Source organism: Leptonychotes weddellii, chromosome 9, assembly GCF_054177405.1.
Source record: "Leptonychotes weddellii isolate Sample4059 chromosome 9, ASM5417740v2, whole genome shotgun sequence".
Taxonomy (NCBI): domain Eukaryota; kingdom Metazoa; phylum Chordata; class Mammalia; order Carnivora; family Phocidae; genus Leptonychotes; species Leptonychotes weddellii.
The window spans coordinates 27,101,944-27,123,554 of NC_138377.1; the positions used below are offsets into that span (position 1 = coordinate 27,101,944).

General features: G+C 38.6%; 1 protein-coding gene across 1 annotated transcript in view; it reads right to left on the bottom strand.

The window, feature by feature from the left end:
• Nucleotides 1-2,566: 2,566 nt before the first annotated feature.
• PCNX1 (pecanex 1) overlaps nt 2,567-21,611 on the bottom strand; it is a 124,317-nt gene continuing 105,272 nt past the window's right edge. The window contains exons 19-25 of the mRNA XM_081829749.1: nt 21,421-21,571; nt 15,364-15,594; nt 14,138-14,412; nt 12,522-12,727; nt 8,811-9,253; nt 8,322-8,462; nt 2,567-8,115 (exon numbers count right to left, since the gene is read on the bottom strand). Coding sequence (XP_081685875.1) covers nt 7,975-8,115; nt 8,322-8,462; nt 8,811-9,253; nt 12,522-12,727; nt 14,138-14,412; nt 15,364-15,594; nt 21,421-21,571 — 1,588 coding nt within the window. The 3' untranslated portion in view covers nt 2,567-7,974. The remainder of the gene's footprint in view (nt 8,116-8,321; nt 8,463-8,810; nt 9,254-12,521; nt 12,728-14,137; nt 14,413-15,363; nt 15,595-21,420; nt 21,572-21,611) is intronic.

A 21,611-nucleotide genomic window follows, 5' to 3' on the forward strand; every position in this document is an offset into this window, starting at 1 on the left:
TCTAATGCAGTAAATATCTATATAAACCACATAAACCAAAACTCTTTGGGATGGGGGAGTCCTCAGTAATTTTTTTCTGAGTATTCAGAGACCCAAAAGTTTTGAGAACTGCAGTCCTAGAAAAACCCAACTTACCAAAACTAACAATAAAGAAACAAAATCTGAATCCATAATTAGAAGCCTTTGCCTAAAGATCATTCCAGGTCCAGTTGGTTTCACTGGTAAATCCCTCCCCCGCTCCAATAATCTAAGGAAGGAAATAATTTACAGAGAGAAAAGCAAAAAAGTCATTGTAAGGCAGCCCCTGAGGAAAGGAGAGCAAACATCTGCACCCTTGTCTGCCTACGGCTCTGCTGATTTTCTGCTCTAGATCTGCTACAGATGCATCCTAGAAGAAACACCTTAATTCTCTGGTGGTCTGAGTCTCTTGTTTCTTGAAAACAGTACCCAAATTCTGGAGAGTATATACAAATCTGTTGTGGACATTTTAGTCAACACTTTTGTATGCACTGTGTAGCAACCATACTGTTTGGGGAATGGACTCCAGCTTGAAGGCTAGCTCGGATTTGTCTGAGCCAATCATGGTAATTCTGTTTCTCTTGTCCATGACGGGTTTAGGAAATCAGGACATTGGGACAAGTTAAGGATCTTGCCTATGTTAAATCTTATATTAAAAAGATGTCTGGAGAAATATGCTGAGGCTTCTGGGAAATCTTCCCATGTGAGAGAGATAAATTAGAAGTGTTTTTCTTTCTGGATGATGATGTGTATACAATGGGGTCTAGAACTACAGACAGCTAAAGTCTGAAAGGAAGCCAGCATACACAAGGGGTAGAGTTGAGAAAATCACAGATATACAGAGCTAGAGTAACATGAACAAACCAATCCTAAAAGCCCAGTCTACCCTTAATTTTGTAGTGAGCCCATTTCCTATATTCGGCAACTTTGAAATGGGTTTTCTCTTTCTTGCAACTATAAGCATCCCAAGTAAGTTACTATTTTGAAACTATTTAAATGAATACTGCTTCAAATTGCAATTGTACAAAAGGAATCACTCCCAAATTAATAAGCTAGACAAACCCTCATTCTGTCTGAAGAAAGGCACACCTTCCATTTGTGCTACACCGTATTGGTAGAAAATCAAGAAGTCGTGGATGGTGTGTGAGAGCAAACCCATTAACCATTAAAAGTATTATGAATACAGAGGAACTACTTGGTATCTGCTTAAATTCAACATTGTCCTGGGATGTTGATTTTATCTGATAAAGACAGGTCAAGAGTATATGCTTTAGAATCAGACTGGAGACCTCGAGTATTCTTATAAGGGCCAATTATTATGTATTCACACAAAGTTCTGGGGAGCAAAAGGGAGCCCAGGACCAAAGGATGACTTTTCCCTTTGGCAGAGTTCACTGTACACTGAAACTGAATGGTTTCTGAAAAGGCTACCAGACAAGATGGATTCATCTCTAGCCACTTGCTGTTTTGTGTATCCTAAGAAGTTACAGAGCAATCTAGGGATCCCCTTTTACCAAATTACATTTTCCCAAGTATGAAGTTTAGTTATACTTCATTTCCTTTAATAAGCACATATGGGGGGGGGTAGATAAAACAAGTATTCTGCATAGTAAGTGCAAACTGAATACCCAAGAAACCACTATTTGGTCATGTCCTTACTTCACAGGATCCTTTTCACCTTCCGCACAGGAAAACGCATCTAACCTCGTGAGATCCAGTGGCTACCGGTCAGCAAAACTTCTGGATCCTTTAGGAGGAAAAATCCTAAGTAAACTGCACTTCAAGAACAATGGAGAGGTTATATGGGACTCAAACTTCATGTCAACCCCCCTTTGAATCTCTGGCTCTAAGATGATGCAGAGAATTTCTTTCTTTGGAGATGTGTTTCCTCTAACCAGCAGGCTTCCTGTCACTAGAAAAATTAAGACTAAATACCACTACATTTCCAGTTGTGCCACTGTGATCCTGGGTGGGAAGAGAGCAAACTGTCTGGGACTCTGATACAGATGGCACCTCCTCTGCAGCCTGGCGGTTTGGGTTGTTACTAACAGTTAAAATGACTCACTAAAGGCTTCCTAAGTGATTTGATCAAGAGCAGATCTATTCTTCTTGTTAAGTCAGCTTGCACTTTTCTCTAAGTATTATACATGTAAACAGTGGGTTAGTACACACCTCAGGTTAGCGTTTGCCTGATTTTGATGACTATAATCATCAAAAAAAGAGTTCAACTCTTTTTCTATACTGTAACTTAGTGTAATATAGTGAACACATGTACACTTTTATTATCCTGCATGTTCCATCTAATATTATATCATTAATACGACATAGATAAATTCAAGACATAAACTACCACCTTTCTACCAAGTATGAAGATATCCTTTTAATATGAAATATGTACATTTGTTATAAGCTGAATCACATGTTTATAGCCCAAAGCTTCTGATTAAAATGATTATTTCAGAACCAAGTACATGTTTTAAAATATGCTATGCAGAGCTTAATATGGTATACTTGAATTTTTCTTAATTTGACAAAAATGGACAGAAGGCAAAATGAAAAAAAATTTATTTCCTCTGTTTTATCCACTGTCAATACTGTATTTTTGATGCAATATATTTGCAAAGAAAAAAAAACAATCTCAGCTTTTATTTTCCATTTTAAACACTACAATATTTACAAGCTATTTAGAATAACAAACACTCAGACGCACACACACTCACGGACCCACGCAAGTACATATATTCTTACCTCTGGTTTATACTGAATGCTGGTAAAGGCAATGAATGCTTTCAGAGCCCATGATCAGAAAAGGGAAACCCATTTTCCTTCCTCACACAGATCTTCCTGAACCACTTTTAGTATTCTTCCTTCCATTTCCTCATGCAGAGCTCATTGTATAGGGTTAATCAGTTTTTTACAATTTATTTTTACTTAAACTACAAGCTTTAAAAAGCATAAGCAGACATGATTTCCCCCACATTTCCGTTATTTTGGTTGCAGAATCAAGCTTCACATATAAAAAATCTTGTTTAACCACAGTCACTCTAAACCCAAGAGTCATCCGGAGCAGCCATCTCATTTTCTACCTGCTACTCTGTTTTGAATCCCAGGGCATCGCGTCATCTGTGCAAGTAACACCCAGGCAGCCATCCTTCCCACCATCTTACACGACTGTTGTTCCTTCTAGCGTGGCTCCACTGAATCATAAATTGTCAGGTGCAGAGCTGAGGGCGTAAGAAAAAAGGCCTGACCCTATATAATAGGTATAAGTCTTATGACAGAGTTGTCATGTAACCCTGCGATGACAATCGACTCTGGTTCCCCCAAAGAATGTTGTGTTGCTTCCATAAAATGGCAGATATTAAAGTTTAGCTCGCAAATAGAACTTCAGGAAGAATATGTGGCTAATAGGCAATATAGAGAAATTCTTATCATACATAATTCTTGACAGATGACTCTGGTGAGGTGATTCAAAGCAGAAAATATACTTGTTTCAAGCAAAATTAATGCTCCACTCACATACCTACCAGATCTATTTGTATAATAATTAATTCCTTTCCAGTCACAATTCTTACCAAAACATTTCACAAGTTAAAAATGAGAAGGCCTAGGTGTATACCAACCAGATTTTTTCAACAGAGAAATGAAGAAGAGAGAGGCTAGTTTTTAAATACTTAGTTAAAAACCCCTACAGATATCCAATGTAATATTAAAACTTATGCTGCACAAATACATGGTCCTATCTGACTTTCCTCTTTCTCTACATCAATAAAACTCAATGTCCATGTAAGACTGAAACCAAAAGTTCAAAGGCCATTAACAGGTTCCAAGTATCATTTTAGCCTTGATTGACATTATTTTTCCACTCATTTTAGAATTAATGGAAAAACCTCTGGAACAAAAATTGATGTTGTATACCTTCTCTGAACAATTTATCATATCAAAAGAAAAAGGACTGGGTCTGTGTCCAGGCAAAGTAATTTTGTGTGATTATATTACACTACAGAAAAGAGTAAGAATGAATCCTGAGGGCTTAAACAAAGGGCTGGAGGACTGTCTATATTAATGAAAGAATAAGGAAGATAAACAAAAAAGTAATTAATCTGGGTAGCAGTTTATAGTTTAATAGCTAGTAAACATAAATTCCAAGACTTCTTAAGCAAAATTACTAAGGTATCTTTTTCTCAAGTCATATATTGAGGAGGAAAGATTTTTGAAAGTTAACTAAAAGAAGAAGATAATTTTAGACTCTGGGCAAAGCATAAGTTTAAAAGACCTCGTTCTGGATGGATGACTCAATGCAGCAATCCACCAAATGAAGAATTTCTAAGCAGAGGCAGAAGGATGCTACTCGGAAGCAAAGCGGAATTTATTAAGGCTAGGCTACCCTTGCTTAGATCTGAGGCTGTTTTTTTTATATTTTGATAGAATATAGAAAAACAAAGCAATCCAGGAAGAAAAACACATCTTCCTAATGAGCTTAGTCTCCACATAAAAACATATTTTCATTGCCTGACATCTGGTACACAGAGTAATTTTCCACACCTCACTCAGGATAGAAACACTGACTACTTTGTTTCAAGGATTAGTAAAAGTATCTCAGATACACTTGAAATATTTTTAAAACCACTTCAAATCTAATGGAAGCTCATCTTCCAATAACAGAAACTCAGAGAAGGCAGAAGACTGATGAAGTTTGTTCATTAATTTCCTGAAAGGTAATTAATCTCCTCTTACCTTAAAAATATACAGCCTCACCACCTACTCTTCCAAGCCCCTTAAATATCAACAGCTAATATTAATCTAGACTCTTGGAAAATTTAGAATTCTTTAGAAAAATGTGAACATTTAAAGTTTTATCAAGTATTGAAAACGGTGTAAAAAGAGGGCTCACACCAAGTTATAAGCTGGAAGAGTAACCAAAAGCTTAACTTCGAGTTATAAAGTGATTTTTGCCACTGAATGAGAGGAAATAAGAAAAAAAAGCTAACAATTTATAATTCACTCCAGGACTCTCTCTCAAAAGAAGGAAAAAACAAAATCAAACAAGAAAAAGACCAGAAAGATATCAATGAAACTCTGTTTAAGGGAAATGCATAAAAAGCTAGTATTTTAATTCCATATTCTTATTTTCAAATTATGGAATTCTGAAAGTTTTGGCAATTGTGAACTAAAGACGCTAGTGTATGTATGCTAGAATCTTGTACACTAACGAAGAAAGTTAATCAGGGACTCTAAACAAACAGCTCACTATTCTCCAAGGTGGGGTGGGAAAGGTAGACTAAGACAGTACGATCAACTTACTTAATGGAAGCATGTATATTTGTATGTAATAATTCAGGTCCAATTATTGTTAAGACATGAATCTTTCTTTGAATTATCACTGCTTCCTCTGACATAATTATTAGAAAAGTATTTTGATTTTCAAAAGACTATCAGTTTTAGACTTAAAAAAATAAGAACAGGGCTCCTGGTAGGGGTCCCTAATTCATAAATTCACTAAAGGGCTATCTGATAATAAAATTCAACTTGTTTTGAGATGAATGTCCATAGTTGCTACCCCAAATCAAGACCCAATATATATGTTCTGTATAAAATCTAGTCTTGTGTTTTTAGACTATGGTAATGTGTTTAACAATTGGGGGTGGGAAGTTAGGAATAAAAATAATTCTAGCCCTTCAGACTGAATCATCTGAAGCCCAGGTTTTTTTTACCCCCATGTAAAAAATGAATTATCTTCCATTTAAGATTGAAAGGGCTCCATTTATCTTCCCATCTAGGTAATGACCATGAAAAGATCATCTTCATTTCAGAAAGAGAACAAGCAGCAGGAATCATAACTCCTTTGAGAATATCTTAAATAAATATAGATGGTTAGACAGACAGATCATATATTCAGTTTCAGAAGAGAAAAATAAAAGCCTGAACCTTAATGACATACTGTGAATTTGCCAAAATGAGGCAAATACAGAATACAGAATGTCACGACAATATCAGGAAAATACATTTTAACTGGTCAATTTAGCAAGGGTACCCTCTGTGTAAAGGTTCAGGAAATCCCTCGACAAATGTTTTTAAAAAGTAAATTTTGAAAAGTGTGAAGTATGGAAACATCAGCACGAGGCACACTAGGTCCTAAATTACCACAAAAATTTTAAATTAGAAAAGGGCCAAACAGATGAAAGTGCAGTCGGGTAGCGTGTATTAGCTACTTAGTTTTCCTTCCTTCTGCTGAAGTGTTATGCTACTCTGGAGGAGCAACAGTAGGGAGCGAGGAGGGAGACAGCTCCTCTCTCCTGTCACCTCATCAGAAGACACTTTAAGCCTGTGCCATCCAATACAGGAGACACCAGGCACATGTGGCCAGCGAGTACTGGAAATATGACTAGTGCCACGTGCTGAATGAGTTAACACTTTGGGTGCATTGGATTCACTAAATTACAAGATTAAAATCGATTTCACCTGCTTCTTTTTACTTCCCATTTACAGCGGGGTAGAAAGATGGCTGCTCCTAAATGCTCAGAGGAGATACACAGTCGTCTTTGGAGTTTCACACAAAAGGGGAAAGTTTTCTGAAGGCTCTAAAAAATGCCAAAAGTTGAAAATTAAATCTACACTGCAGTTTCCACCTAGCCCAATTGTAAATCTGAATTATATATTTCCCTGAATACACGCATATTTTAAAAAAAAACCAATAAAATTTGAGACAACATATTAAGTCAATTTCACAGTTATAAATATTTCAAATTACACCTACACACTATAAATCACAGGAAATAAAATTCAAGTAATAGAAAAAGAAGAGAGGAGCAAAATAAAAGGTGAGGTTATTTAGAGAGGGATATATCAGTAAGAACTGCACCATTGGGATAATTTCGTTCGAAAAAATTCTGCTTGACTAACTGAACTGCCTGTGAATAACTTCAAGAGCTAATAACTCTTACAAGAAAAGCAATGAATTCTTTCTTTAAATTCCCGGATGTTCATCTTTGTCTTTGAAAAACAAAAATCTTTTCTTCCCAGCACTGACCCCAGCAGAGCTTGCCCCAAGTGGAGAGAAGCAGAGGGCCTGGGGCACCTGGTGCTGGGGCTCATGTGACAATCGGACACAGGAGTTGGCAGTAGTGTTCACAGGACCGATGCGCTGACTGTTATCTCCGGGAAGTGCCAAAGGTGAAGCTCGGTGTGTCTTGCGATTTAGCATTCATTTTAAAGAAAACACCCAATGTACTGGCATCAAGTACACACCCTAACAGAAAATGAGCAGCACGGTTTCTGCTATGTATGTTTAAGGAAAGGGAAGGGGCTAATCCCAAAGGCAATTTAAATAATGGTATTTTATTTTTATATATAAATAAATGTTCTGAGAAATCTCAGACTTTAGTGCATTGTTGTAAAAAATTAGTGCAGTTTTCTCATTAAAGTTTTTAGCGCTCAAGGAATAAATCTATGTCTGTTCATAGTCTCTTTCACTGTACATTAAATGTTCACACTGCGAAATGTCTAACTGAAGGTTTCTATACTGGTCTGTTCTTAAAAATCAAGGTAAATGGATTTCATGTTCTGTGACAAAACATGGCAATTATTTTTGGCAAAGAAATTAGAAAAATATGAGATCGTAGTTTAGAAATGAAGAGCTTGTTGATGTAAAGCATAGGCAATACATAGGAAAAAGCTTTTTTTAAGATTGTATTTTTAACAGAACTTTATCCTTCATGCAAAATGTTTTCTCGGCAGCTAACTTAAAAAAATATTTCAGCTTTATTTGGGGATGGAGACAGTGACAGGAGTCAGGGTGAAGGGCGAAGGAGAGGCGCTTAACCAAGCCTGCTCTCCGTCCCAAGTCTCTCCCATACAGGAGCAAAGGAATACCCGCAGGCATCTTCCACGCACTCCTCTCCTTTTCCAACGTCTTGGAATGGAGAGGGCAAGGAAACGTAGTTATAAAACACTGGCTCACACTTCGGCCCCAAGTTCTAGTACCCCCGTTTCAATGACAGTCACATATTTATCATCAATCTGGACCAGAAGTACTGTCTTGTCGATGTGGGATCTAGTACCTGGATCTCTGCTGCAAGGCACCCATCGGTGAATCACCTGATGATTCAGAATACAGTAAGTTAGTGAGAGACCTCAAAAACATTCACAAAATTCACTCAAAATTAGAGGTAGTAATTCTGTTCGGTAATTTAGCAAAAGGTACATTTAAAAAAACATACGCATAAATTATCCAAACACATGCAAACAAGTCAGTCAGGCTACAAAAAAGTGAGCGCATGGGTCAGCTTCGTGAGAGAACTTACATGGCCTTCCATGCCCTCCTGAGGACTCCAGTCTTTCCAGCTGTTTCTCCCAGCTTTTAACCGAATAGCCTCCTCAGGCCACTGCAGCTCTTTCCTTTTTGACAGGTTGATCCCATCCAGAATCTGACTGGGATCGACAATCTATATTGCAAATAAATACGGGTCATTTCCAATTCAATTTTTTCTCGATGATGACAAATTACATAATCTCAAACAAAATTTCTCTCACAGACTCGTTGCGTCTCAAGTTCTCCACTGCCTATAACTGAACAAAAAACAATCTAGAGGGCCACCTCCTGAATTCCTTTTAGCCCCCTGGCTGACCTTACTGCAACGCCCACACACCAGCAGCTGGCAACATTCAAACATATGCTAGTCTTCAGCCTAAGTAACAGGAAGGTGTGTTCTCATCAGAATCCTTCACTCGACAAACGAGAAGTAAAAACAAATGAGTGACACAAACAGCACAAGAACCAGGTGCTTACTCACTTGGACTCGGTAAATCACGTCCCCCCTTTTGGCCTGTGAATTATTGGCAGGACTTAAGGTGTTGCCCGGCTGGGCGTCAGTGGCACTGCTCTGACCTCCCTCTGTCCCAAGAAAGCCCACGAGAGTGTGATGTTTGCAGGCCGGGATGCTCTGGCTGGAGCTGCTGGAAGAAGGCAGGCCATGCTGCACGCAGGCCATGCCGCTCTGACCGGAGGGCTCCATCTGGTTCACCATAGAGAGGCGGGACTGGATGGAGGACGGTAAGTTTCGAAGCGATATCTGACTCGTGGAAGAGCGCCGACAAGGCACAAATCCCGTGGTGGACATCCGGAGGGACGAGTGCCGGCTGCTGTAGCAGTAAGAAGACTGGCTGGCCACTGAGGCGCGAGCAGGGGACTGTCTGACCAGGCTTGACTGTACGGAGTGGGAGCTGTGGCTAGTGCCTAGCGAAGGATAAACAACAACAGCATTCTAAGTGCAATGATTCAAACGCGGGTTTTTTTTTTTTCTTTGTAGTTTCTAAGAGCTTTTCCCTTAAGTAATTACTTGGTCAATTCACTGAATTTAAATTATACCTAAAACTTTTTTAAAAAAAGTTTATATTTATACCTACAACTTTTTTAAAAAAGATTTTATTTGAGAGAGAGAGTGCAAGAGAGCATGCAAGCGTGCACACGCACACGTTGGAAGAGGGATAGAGGCAGAGGGAGAGACAGAATCTCCAACAGACTCCCTGCTGTACGTGGAGCCCAATGTAGGGCTTGATCTCCCAACCCTGAGACCATGACTTGAGCCAAAACCAAGAGTTGGACACTTAACCGGCTGTGCCATCCAGGCACCCCTATACCTAAAACTTTTAATGTTGTCAAAAAGAAATAAATATCTGAGATTTGTTTTCTTGTGTGGTTTTGATAATAATTTTAATTTGCTAATGCTTTTTAAAATTAAAATTCTGGGACAAAACCAAGACATATAATTTCAGCAAGTATCAGGATTTAACACTGAGATGAATCCTAAAATATCTTCCACAGAAATATTTCAGAATAATAAGAATGCCTCTTTAATATTTCAGAAATGAAATATCTCATGAAATGAGACCACAAGAAATATTTATTAAGGATCTACTATGTGGTAAGATCTGTAACTACTACTTCTCAAAAGTATAGAATTAATGTCCTTTCAATCCATTCCAATGACAAACTACACAGTCTATAGAGAGATGGTGATACCACACTGTAATTTTCATATCCATTAAGGGATTACTACTAAATATGAATCACCAACTGAATAGCAGGTCCTTCTGTGTTGGTTTGATATGATTCCTCAGGTTCATCTTTTTCCTGACTTATTGTAATAGTAATGTGAAGATTAGGAAATAATTAACTATATTGAAAAAATTGCTCCATGTACTTTCTATCTGAAAATAAAGAGCTGATCAAAATAAGAGCATTTAAAAAAGCACAATGAAAGTTCTAGCTTTTCACTCAGAAGTTACAAAAGAACATACAAAATGTTGGTAATACATCTATTTTGAGTCTTAATTCCAATGCTATTGGATTTTTTTTTTTTAAAGATTTTATTTATTTATTTGAGACAGAAAGAATGAGAGAGAGAGAGCACATGAGAGGGGGGAGGGTCAGAGGCAGAAGCAGGCTCCCTGCCGAGCAGGGAGCCCGATGCGGGACTTGATCCAGGGACTCCAGGATCATGACCTGAGCCGAAGGCAGTCGCTTAACCAACTGAGCCACCCAGGCGCCCTGGATTTTTTTTTTTTTTAACTTAACAGTAAATGTCTTAAGACTTCATCTCATTCATGTGAAGCAGTAGGGGAAAAGACAGTACTGAATCAACCAACCAGCCATATGAAAACAGATTAAATATGATTCCTACTGCATACCAGGTGGATGACAGATCTTGTGTAAAAAGAAAATTGGTGAAAAACAAAAACAGAAAAACCAAACCCTCATGCCTTGGGATAGGAAAAATTTTCTTAAGTAGGATATAAAAAGTACTAATCATAAAAGAAAAGATCAGTAAATTGCTGTACACTAAAATAAAGAACTTTTGTCAAAAGAAGATGAGCCACCCTTCTTAGGAAGAGAATGGGAAGACAAGGGATAGAATGGCAAAAGATATTTGTAGTACAGAAAGCTGAGAAAAAACTCAAACACAAAATATACAAATAAGAAAAAGATAATCATGGAACTAGAGGGTATTATGCTAAGCGAAATAAGTCAGTCAGTGAAAGACAAACATCCTATGATCTCACTCATATGTGGAATTTAAGAAACTAAACAGAGGAACAAAGGGGAAGGGAAAGAAAAATAAGATAAAAACAGAGAGGGAAGCAAACCGTAAGAGACTCTTAACTATAGAGAACAAACTGAGGGTTGCTGGAGTGGAGGTAGGTGGGGGATGGGGTAAATGGATGACGGGCATTAAGGAGGGCATTTGTTGGGATGACCACTGGGTGTTGTATGTGGGTGATGAATCACTGGATTCTGCTCCCAAAACCAGTGCCGCACTGTATGTTAACTAACTTGAAATTAAATTAAAAAAAAGAAAAGAAAAAGATAACCAAAGAGAAAAATGGGCAAGAGACTAAACAGGTACTTCAAAAAGAGGAACAGGTGATAAACTGATTTAAAACCTTCCAATCTTAGGCATCAGAGCAATGTAAATTATAACAACGAATTAAAGATCACCCTTCTCCCATCCCTCTCAGCAAGCAGGGAGCAGAGATGGGAACTGGTAATACTCCACGCTGGTGAAAGGTTACAGGATGGGCATTCCGATGTATGACTGGGGAGAGTACCAACTGGTAAAAAACAAACAAAACAAAACAAAAACTTCCTAGAAAGATTTTTGGCATTATGTGTCATGAATCTTAAATATTCTCATAAACTTTGACTTAATGATTGCATTTTTAAAGTCTCTAGCCCAAGAAAATAGTGATTACAAAGTTTATTATAACATTCAGGAGAAACCAAATCATTGTCCAATGAAAGAGAAGTTAAATAAATTATACTAAATATTACTAGCCTTTAAAAATGATACTTTCGAGGGGCACCTGGGTGGCTCAGGCGTTAAGCGTCTGCCTTCAGCTCAGGTCATGATCCCAGGGTCCTGGGATCGAGCCCCGCATCAGGCTCCCTGCTCCGCGGGAAGCCTGCTTCTCCCTCTCCCACTCCCCCTGCTTGTGTTCCCTCTCTCGCTGTCTCTCTCTGTGTCAGATAAATAAATAAAATCTTAAAAAAAAAAAAAAGATACTTTCGTAGAAATGATATTCTAAGTAATACACATATTTAATATAAATAGGATAATGTCCAACCAGGAATCAAACAAAATATTCTTTTTACATATTCCAAGTAGGTATACAGAATTCTCTCATTTCTTTTTGAGAGAGAGAGAGAGAGATGAGAGACAGAGAGAGAAAGCGAGCACACACGCGTGAGTGGGAGGGTAGAGGGGCAGGGGAGTTGGGGGGTGGGGGGGAGGGTTAGAGGGAGAGGGAAAAAGAGAATCCCAAGCAGGCTCCACGCCCAGTGTGGAGCCTGTCTCAGGGCTCAATCCCACCACCCTGAGATCATGACCTGAGCCGAAATCAAGAGTCTGACGCTTAACTGAGCCACCTGGGCGCCCAGCAGATAATTCTCTTTATACACGCATACTAAGAGGCTAAGTTCAATACATACTTTGTTTTCACATTACCTAGTGCTGGAGGATAAGATGTGACCAGTGGATGGAGTCCTGCTCCCGACCCTGGCGCTGGATTTCCAGTGCTTCCCTGGGATACACTGCTATGGGGGTCACTGGCACTTGTGGCATTGTTGCTGGTGCAGGACATCCCACCTCCGGTGTCCGCATCTTCAATATTGCCACCGCTGTTACAGCCAGCCCCACACCCTTTCCTTAACCTAGGAACAAACACCAGAGTAAGCAGCATTACCCCCCGATCACTTCAAGACAGGTGTCTTACTCTATTTCTAGCTATTCTGAATGGTTAATGCTACAAATGTTCATCTTTGAAAGTCTTCATGGCGCAGTCAATATTAGAAACAAAAAAAAGGCAGCTATGTTTTCAAAGAATGGCCTAAGGACTATCCCCCCCCTTACTCTCACTGCCTCAATTCTTCCCAATCTACCTTCACTTTTTATCATCTTTCCCGATCTTTTCATCTTTCCTTAGCCATAATAAACTGCATATAACAAAACTGTACCATTAAGATAGCAACAGGATTCTTGCCAGTGTCTTTTCAGTGCCTCTGAAGTGTGCAACTCCTGAAAACCTAATTTCTGCTGTAGCACACTTGGAAGAGAGCTGCTGCAATCATTTTTCCTTTTTTTTTTTTAAATCTAGGGTGACCAACTATGCTGGGTTGCCCACAACTGTCTCAGTTTGGCACTGAAAGTCCTGCTTCCCAGGACACTTCTCAGTCCTGCGCAAACCAGGACAGCTGGGCACCTTAATCTCTACACCATTTCTCTCGAGGGAAGAAAACTCAACCTCTTTGATGCAATTCCAGCACAACGGATAATTTTTGAAAAGAAATTTCTTCGACCACCTCTGTGGTTTATGTTCTTCTTTCTGTTTGGATAGGAACTGATGTTAAAATGGTGAGACTTTTTTTTTTTTTTGAGTATGCCTGTTTGAGAGTTTGCCACCCTAATCCCACATTCTGTTTTTCTTAAGTTCTGTTATTTAAGGATCTAAACAAAAGCTTGTAAGAAACTGAAAAGATACTCTATGATTTTTCTTCACTGTCTACCAAACTATGATGTTCCTACACTGAACACCATAATTTACCAGACAAAAGGCAGAGAAAAAATTCATGTGCGCACTCGACGGTACGAGAGATCTGAGGTCGGAGTGAGGGCTGGATTGTTAAAATGGCAGTAGTAGCACGAAGGGTTTCGGCAAGTACGGCGTGCTCCCCCTGCTGCCAGAATGGAGTAACACAGAAGGTGAGCAACTTGCTCAAGTGTCCTAGGTTTTTCTCTAATTTGCTGGGTGTTGGCCCACACATCCTAATAGTGGCGCTATGCTGCAATACAGTCACAAAAGTTAAAGAAAGGAGAACTGTTCAAGATTCTACGAAATGCTGGATCAGTGGTTCTTAACCAGTGTTGTACATGAGATTTATCTAATAAGAGTCTGAAGATAAAAATGCTCAGACTACTTTCTAAAGTTCCTGACAGAATGGGTTTATATTGTGTCATGGCATCTGTATTTTGTCTGTAAGCTTTCCAGGTGATACTCATGCAAACTGCCTCGAGGAAGAGAGTCAGAACACACCATCACTGAAATATGCAACCACACAGCTCACCTGTGCCAGGTTGACACTATGAAGTTTCTGATATTTCCCAAACTGATAGGTCCCCCAAGGACTTCTTTAAGCTGTTCGTGGCTGTCAGAGTAAGAAGTTGTCAGGGGTGAGACAAAGATTGGGTAGCCAATAGGCTGATCACAAGAGGAGTTTATCATGTTTCTCAGAGCTTGTTTTGCATTTTGGATGCTACCTCTCTCCGGGTTACGGTTACGTAGAAAAACAAGCTCTTGCTGTTGTCCTGCCCAAAGACCTCGGACGCATTCCTTATTAACCTGAAAACCAGAACACATGGGAATTAGGTGAAGGGGCCAAGAATGAAATTCATATAAACAGAAGAGTATAAATGGGAGGGATACAAAAGACATATGAGAACCAACTGTGAAAAGCAGGAAATAAATACAAGTAGGTCACATCTGAACAGGAGTTCATCAATTTTCCATTGTCACCAGTGGGCTGTTAAATAATAAGCACACATAGAACTCTTTTCCCTGGTCTGTCTGGTAAAAATATCAGGTTTTCCAAATTAATAATGCACTGAATTTTGTAACTGAGATAACAGATGTATTTGACAGAAAGGAGCAGTAACAAATATTCAGAGTTAAAAGGATGTTTGTGACTTTGCAGGTTGATTAAATGAAGTAGATAAAAAGTGAATCATTATTAACTATTAAAATAAAATTTCAGAAATTATGTCTCCTAAAGCCATGAGATGTTTAAAAAAGCAACAAACAAGGGGAGGTGGGTGGGGGGAAGGGATAACTGGGTGAAGGATTAAGGAGGGCACTGGATGTAATGAGCACTGGGTGTTATATACAACTGATGAATCACTAAATTCTACCTCTGAAACTAATTTAAAAAAAAGACAAACAAAAAAAACAACAAAAAGTACAAGCTGTGGTATTAGTTTGCAACCTGGAAATCAAATTAGCAATATAGTGCTGATCTTTTAAGAAGAGATGCTGCCCAGAGAGCATATATAATAGATAAAAGACTGCCAAAACAGAAATAAGCAAAAATTTTAAGACTTTATGGCACATGAGAAAATTTCAGAGGATAGAAAAAATTACAAAATAAATCAAATTAAGTGCTCATAAACAATCAATGCTAATGTAGTATGGTCATTTTTTTTTCTATAAAAAGAGTTTCACTTTTTAAAGTTGGGATAAGGTTATGTAACGTCCATTTTTTTTCCCCAGACACAAATAAATGCTTCAAAAACTTACCTTAATGACCCTGAAGCTCAGGTAGCGTCTATTCAGCATGATGATCTTATATTCATTGGTGCCATCATCCATGACATGCCGCAGAGCAAGAAGGGAGGGAGAGTTGGCAAGGACTGCACTCCGCCACGCAGGGTCCCCTTCATGGGCTATTACGAGGTTCTTTTCATGAGACACAATGGCTTCATAGAGCACAGTAGGGTCATCATACTCATCTGGAGAAGTGAAATGATCCTAAATAGAGAAATAAAAAAATATAAACTTTACAGGAAGAGAAGGACTTCCACTGGAATGATAAACGCTTCTTCAGTTACTAATCAGTTACTAAATGAAAATTCTGAAAAACTGGTTTAATATGAGTATTTCATATCCGCACATATTATTATTGTTGAAGACAGTCTTAAATTTAACCAGGTTAGGAATTAGCTCATTATTGCCATACTATTTTTTTTTTTAAGATTTTACTTATTTGACAGAGAGAGACACAGTGAGAGAGGAAACACAAGCAGTGGGAGTGGGAGGGGGAGAAGCAGGCTTCCCGCTGAGGAGGGAGCCCGATGCGGGACTCAATCCCAGGACCCTGGGATCATGACCTCGGCCGAAGGCAGACACTTAACGATCTGAGCCACCCAGGCGCCCAGCAGTGTTTCTTTTTAACGAGGCATTTTTAACATAAAGCCACATCTCTAGAATGATTCCAATATAGCATTTTATCTCAAGTAGTTAAGATAATAAGATTAAGGGTCCTAGTCCTAAAGAAGCTAGTCAAGTCTTCCCTGAGAAATCTCTTGGTCTATGTAACAACCACTCCTGCATTCCACAAGCTGTTATTTAATACCTCTCATGTGGGGGATTCTATGGCAGAGAGCCTGGATGAAAAAGGAATATGTGGAATCTATCCCCCCTTCAGAAACAGTGCAAATTAATAGTGGATCCAGGATGTATACCCACATAACCATAACACGAGTCTGAACTTCTGAAGTGAGGAGTATACAATCATAGATATTCATAGTTGGGAGGTTGATAAATTTTTACAACCAGGTAAAGTAACTGATTTCTACTCAAGCCAAGTGACCAGACTGTGTGTGATATCTGAGGGGAGATAGGTGAGTGTAAGAAGGCAAGCTCCCCAGTGATGCACCTCCACATCTAGGGACTAGCCTATATGAGAATAACAAAAGTATTCACTATATATGTGAATAATGCTTCATAATGTAAAAAGTTCTGCAACATGTTTTTTCCCTGAACTCTTACAACCTTGCCAAGCAGGTTCAGTACATAATACCGGCATTTTGCAAATATCAAATCTGAAGTTCAAAGAGTCATAGCTGCTTCCTAGGTTTAGAAAGTTAGTAAATGATTAAGCCAGGACTTAGAACACATGTTTAAAGAGAATTTATCATTCTGATTTTTAAAAGTATATGATTACAAATGTTAACTGAAAAACCTGTCAAGTCTAGCTGCTGTGATTAGGGAAAGTTACACAATGCAGGTGGTTTTGAATTGGATCTGAAAGAATGAAGACAATGGCAGTGGCTGGAGATAGGCGCTATGCTGGAAAGGGAGAGAGCTCCAGGCAAGACACCCTACAGGGGAGAAGCACAGGTCAGTGAAGAACATACAGGTGATGACAGCCTAAAGTCTCTCTGGGGAATTGGGTTTCCATTACGTTGCCAGGCAGCACTGTGCTAGACACTGGGGAAAGAGTAGTGAGCATGACAGATACAAGCACTGTTCTCATGGAACTTAGGGTCTAGTTAGAAAATACTAAAAAAAAATTAGAAAACTAGCTTTTAGCCAGATTGTGGAGCATCTCCCCTGTACCTGTCCAGATTTCTTTTACCAAGCTGGTGCACTCCCCTCTCCAATGCTTTGAGCATTGGTTCTTAACAGCTCACAGTTATTCCCTCCTCTCAGAACTGCCTTCAGTTGATGGAGCTGCCTGGGCAGGAAATGCCAGGGGAGGTTTGTTCCCCACTTGGGTGTGGGGGGCTCAAGGTACACCATGTAACTCCTGGTGATACTGACACTCCAGAACTCACTCTAAACCAGTGGAAGCTAGAATTCAGTTGAAACAGTTTTGCTTAGCTCCTTCCCTGTTCTTTCCTGCTTCCCTCCCTTCCTTACAAATTCCCCTGAGGGCACCCTGTCATCTCTGGCACAGGAATCCTGGACTCCGACTCTGCTTCTAAAGAACGTGGCCTAAACTAGCATTTACAACTTACAATACCTCTGTACATCATACACCAACCCTCCTGACCTTTCTTTTAAATACTGAGCTCACTTTCCTATACCAGCAGATAGCTAGACATCATATGATGCACTCTCCTTTAGGAAACAGTTCCTTTAGGGAAGGAATCCTATCTTTGTATAGTAGCGTTGGTACAATTTTTGAATGGAAAATAAAAGTGCAGACAGACATAACAGTTATACTCTTAATAAAATGGACAAAGTTGGAAATTATTAGGCATGCCAAAATAGAGTATGCTGAATCTTGCTCAAATATTTCTTTTCACTGGGCTTAAGATGGTTGGATGACTACTGTTTTAGAGGCAAAGTATTTGAAACAAGCAGAATGTCCATGAATAGGGAAATGGTTGAATAAACTGTAGTTAAAAATTATATCCTAGGATACTACAGAGCCGTTAAAAATATGGGGTGCCTCTGTACGTGCTGACTTAGAAAGTATCCATGTTATACTAAATAGGGGGGAAAAAGCTTGTGTTACAGATCGTTTTATGTAGCACAAAGGAAAATATTTGTACATATGGATGGAAATGTCTATGAACTCAGGAAAATCAGAAAATATATGCATCAAATTACTGGCAGTGACTGCTTCTTGGAAGGGCCATACAATGGTATGGGATGATGGGAATACTCACTCTTGGTTCACGTGAAGCTCACTTCTTAACGTTTTTCATTATTTTTCAAATACAAAGAGAAAATGTTCCCAGTTCTGGGAAAAGTTTTCAAAGGCATTTTAAAAATATACTTGAAAAGTTATAAGCCAATGCACAGGATATATATATTTTTTAAAAAAACGAAACATTCATTTTACATTCACTGGCTGCCAAGCCTCATGCTAAGCAATGAAGATATAAAGATTAGTAAAAAATGATCCCTGTCCTCAACCACACACTATAAGATTTTCATCATATATCACTTATAAGCCAAACTGGACTTTGATTATTTTATTTTATTTTTAAAGATTTTATTTATTCATTTTAAGAGAGAGAGAGAGACAGCACAAGCAGGGGGAGAGGCAGAGGGAGAAGCAGACTTTCCGCTGAGCAGGGAGCCCGACTCGAGGCTTGATCCCAGGACCTGGAGATATGACCTGAGCTGTAAGGCAGACGCCCAACCACCTGAGCCACCCTGGCGCCCCTGATTAGTTTATTTTAGTTCTAACAACCATGTATCTTCAAAGAGACTAATGAAAAAGGTAAAACAAATAAGGAGGTAAAGTGTTTTACAAAATGATTAAATAGAGGACAAGAACAGGAGAACATGTGAAAAAGGCAATTTGCTTAATTTCTCTGAGTTCTGAGTCTTCACCTACCAATCTGGGATGAAAACAATTTTCTGGATTGTGGTGGTATTATGGATGTGAGAGCACTAATATGCTGTACAACACTGTACATTTACTAAATATCACACAGATTATGACCATTTTTATTTATAAAGTAAAAATGTAATACAGTCAATTGGAGAATTAAAAAATAAAACAAAACTGTAAAGGAAAAAGCAAAAATTAAAAACACCTACAAGGTGTGCTAAACACACATTATCAAGGACTGTCTGAGAGGCAAGAGTTAAGAGAAATTTTATATTTCTAGCTTTCCGGGAACAAAACCTTTTCTTTACATAAAATAAATTATACCATTTTAAGTGTACAGTTACATGCATTTTGACAAATATGCACACCCATGTAATCACCACCACAATCTAGATCTAAAACTTTCCATCACCCCAAAAAATTCCTTCTTGTCTTTTGGCATTCAATCTCCACATCCTAAGGAATCACTAATCTGCTTTCTGTGGATATAGACTAGTTTGATTTGTTTTAGATTTTATATAAATAAAATCATACAGTGTGTACTCTTTTTAAAATGTCTGGTTTCTTCCACTGTGCATAATGTTTGAGATTCATTCATGTTGTGGTATCTAACAACAGTTCATTTCTTTTTACTGCTAAGTAATATTCTATCATGTAGATATACCATAATTAGTATGTTCATCTGTTGATGGACATTTGAGTTGTTTCCAGTTTGGGGCTATTACAACTAAAACCGCTATGCACACATGTGTGTAGACATAGACTTCCATTCTCTTAGGTAATTATCTAGGAGGGGAATTGCTGGGTTGTATGGAATGTGTATGCATATCCTTTCTTTTAATACATAAGCTTATTGTTACTTTTGTGGGTTGGGTTTTCGTGAGTATATAAATCATGAAATATGTGAGTATGATATATGAGTATGAACTTTGGAGATTACCAGTACTGATTTACAGATCTTTTCTTGGCCCAAGAGTCCCTCATGGGCAACCCAACATCTGGCTCAAAACTCAGTTAAGTGGTTGTTTCTGGCTACTACAGGTCGATCTCACCCTCCTCAAAGGTGTATCAGAATTATGGAATTTCTCCAGGCTGCATTTGCATTCTCTATCTTCCCCCCTGCCACCAGCCCTCCAATGGCTCCCGGGTTCCTGATTCCAACTCCTTACCCCCACTGTTTGTCACTGTTGTTGTTAGTCATGGCTAATGAGAGTGAGCTGTAGTGTGTAGCCCAAGTGTGTTGGGCCAAATATAAGGTAGAGAAACACTGTCACAGGCAATAATGCCATAGCCAAAAGAACACGTAAGGAAATGGACCTGGCAGCAACAGGTAAGAGCACCTGTAGGGAGAGACAGGGGCAAAGACCTAAGGTATCAGAAAATTCCCTGTGCCTCAGTTTCTCCTCTGACAGTTGGAGAGGAAACACCTGTCATAATGTTTAGAATTAACTGAAGATGTCGATCTGGAGCTGTTAGGTAATCATGCTGTATAAACCAGAGTATTTCTTACATAGATATATTAATCAGTGCCTTTTAAGAAATTCTAAAGTTTTAAAAACATTTTAATCTAAAGTCATTATCTTTTTCATTTAAACACACTGACTTGGCTCAAAACTGTAAAGGTAGTCTGAAGATAGACAACTCTATTTGTTCCCAAATGTGTATTTTCTCCATGATCCTCAAAATAGTCTTCCATTTTCCACAGAGACTTTCAAATAATATATCCCTTGTCAGTAATCTCCTAAATAATATGGAACAGTGACTTTATTCTAACAGTTTAGATCACAGTAAAATCACTTGAGGAGTAATTCACCCTTTATTTGGGGGAAAAAAAGATTCAAACAGATTTGAGTACAGCAGTTGCATTTTAATGAGGCTTATCATGTGGTCTTTGTCATCAGATCTGACGACTATTGTTCAGTAGAATGATTAGAGTAGCAAGTACCAGTACTTAATTTCCTAATAGAGTCTTGAAATGATCCAGGGCTCTGGATATATATTTTGGGTCCACATTTTAATTTTATTACCCTACTAGGATTATTTAACTAAGGCTAAATCTGTCCTAACCACCCATTATTCTATATAACATGCTACATGAAGCTCATCGCTCAGTAACAGTAGCGCTCACAACCCTCCTGAGATGTTTGTTTACCACACTGCACTGGGAGATGGCTAACATTCCCCTACAGAAGAGGCCTGAATTACAATTATGTGAAATGTGAGGTCAAAACAAGAATTATAAGGGCCAGAGAGCTTTATTTCTAGTCTGTCACTGCTGACAGTTTTCCTCAAGTTCATGTCCAGATCACTCTCTGATATTAATATTCACATTTACCCTTAGAAACACAGGTTCAGGCTTCTAAGAGCTAATATCTTGGCATAAATCATGTTTCTCTGTGTTTCATATAATATTTCTCAAAAGGTTCCTAAGAAACGTAATTTGGAAGTCAAATGAAGAAGTGCCATTAAACACCAGTAATGCATTATAATTCTCCTCTTCTTACCTGATGAAGTTTAATGGACATGCGGATTCCCGGGACTACGACTTTCCTTAGCAATTCCATGTCAGCGAAGATCCATTCATCTCGAATTGAAGAAATACGGAAATCTCCCTTAAATAGGGCATGCAATCCATAGAGGAATGACTCTAAATTACTGTTAGGATTGGAGATAAAAATTTACATATTTTGACAAA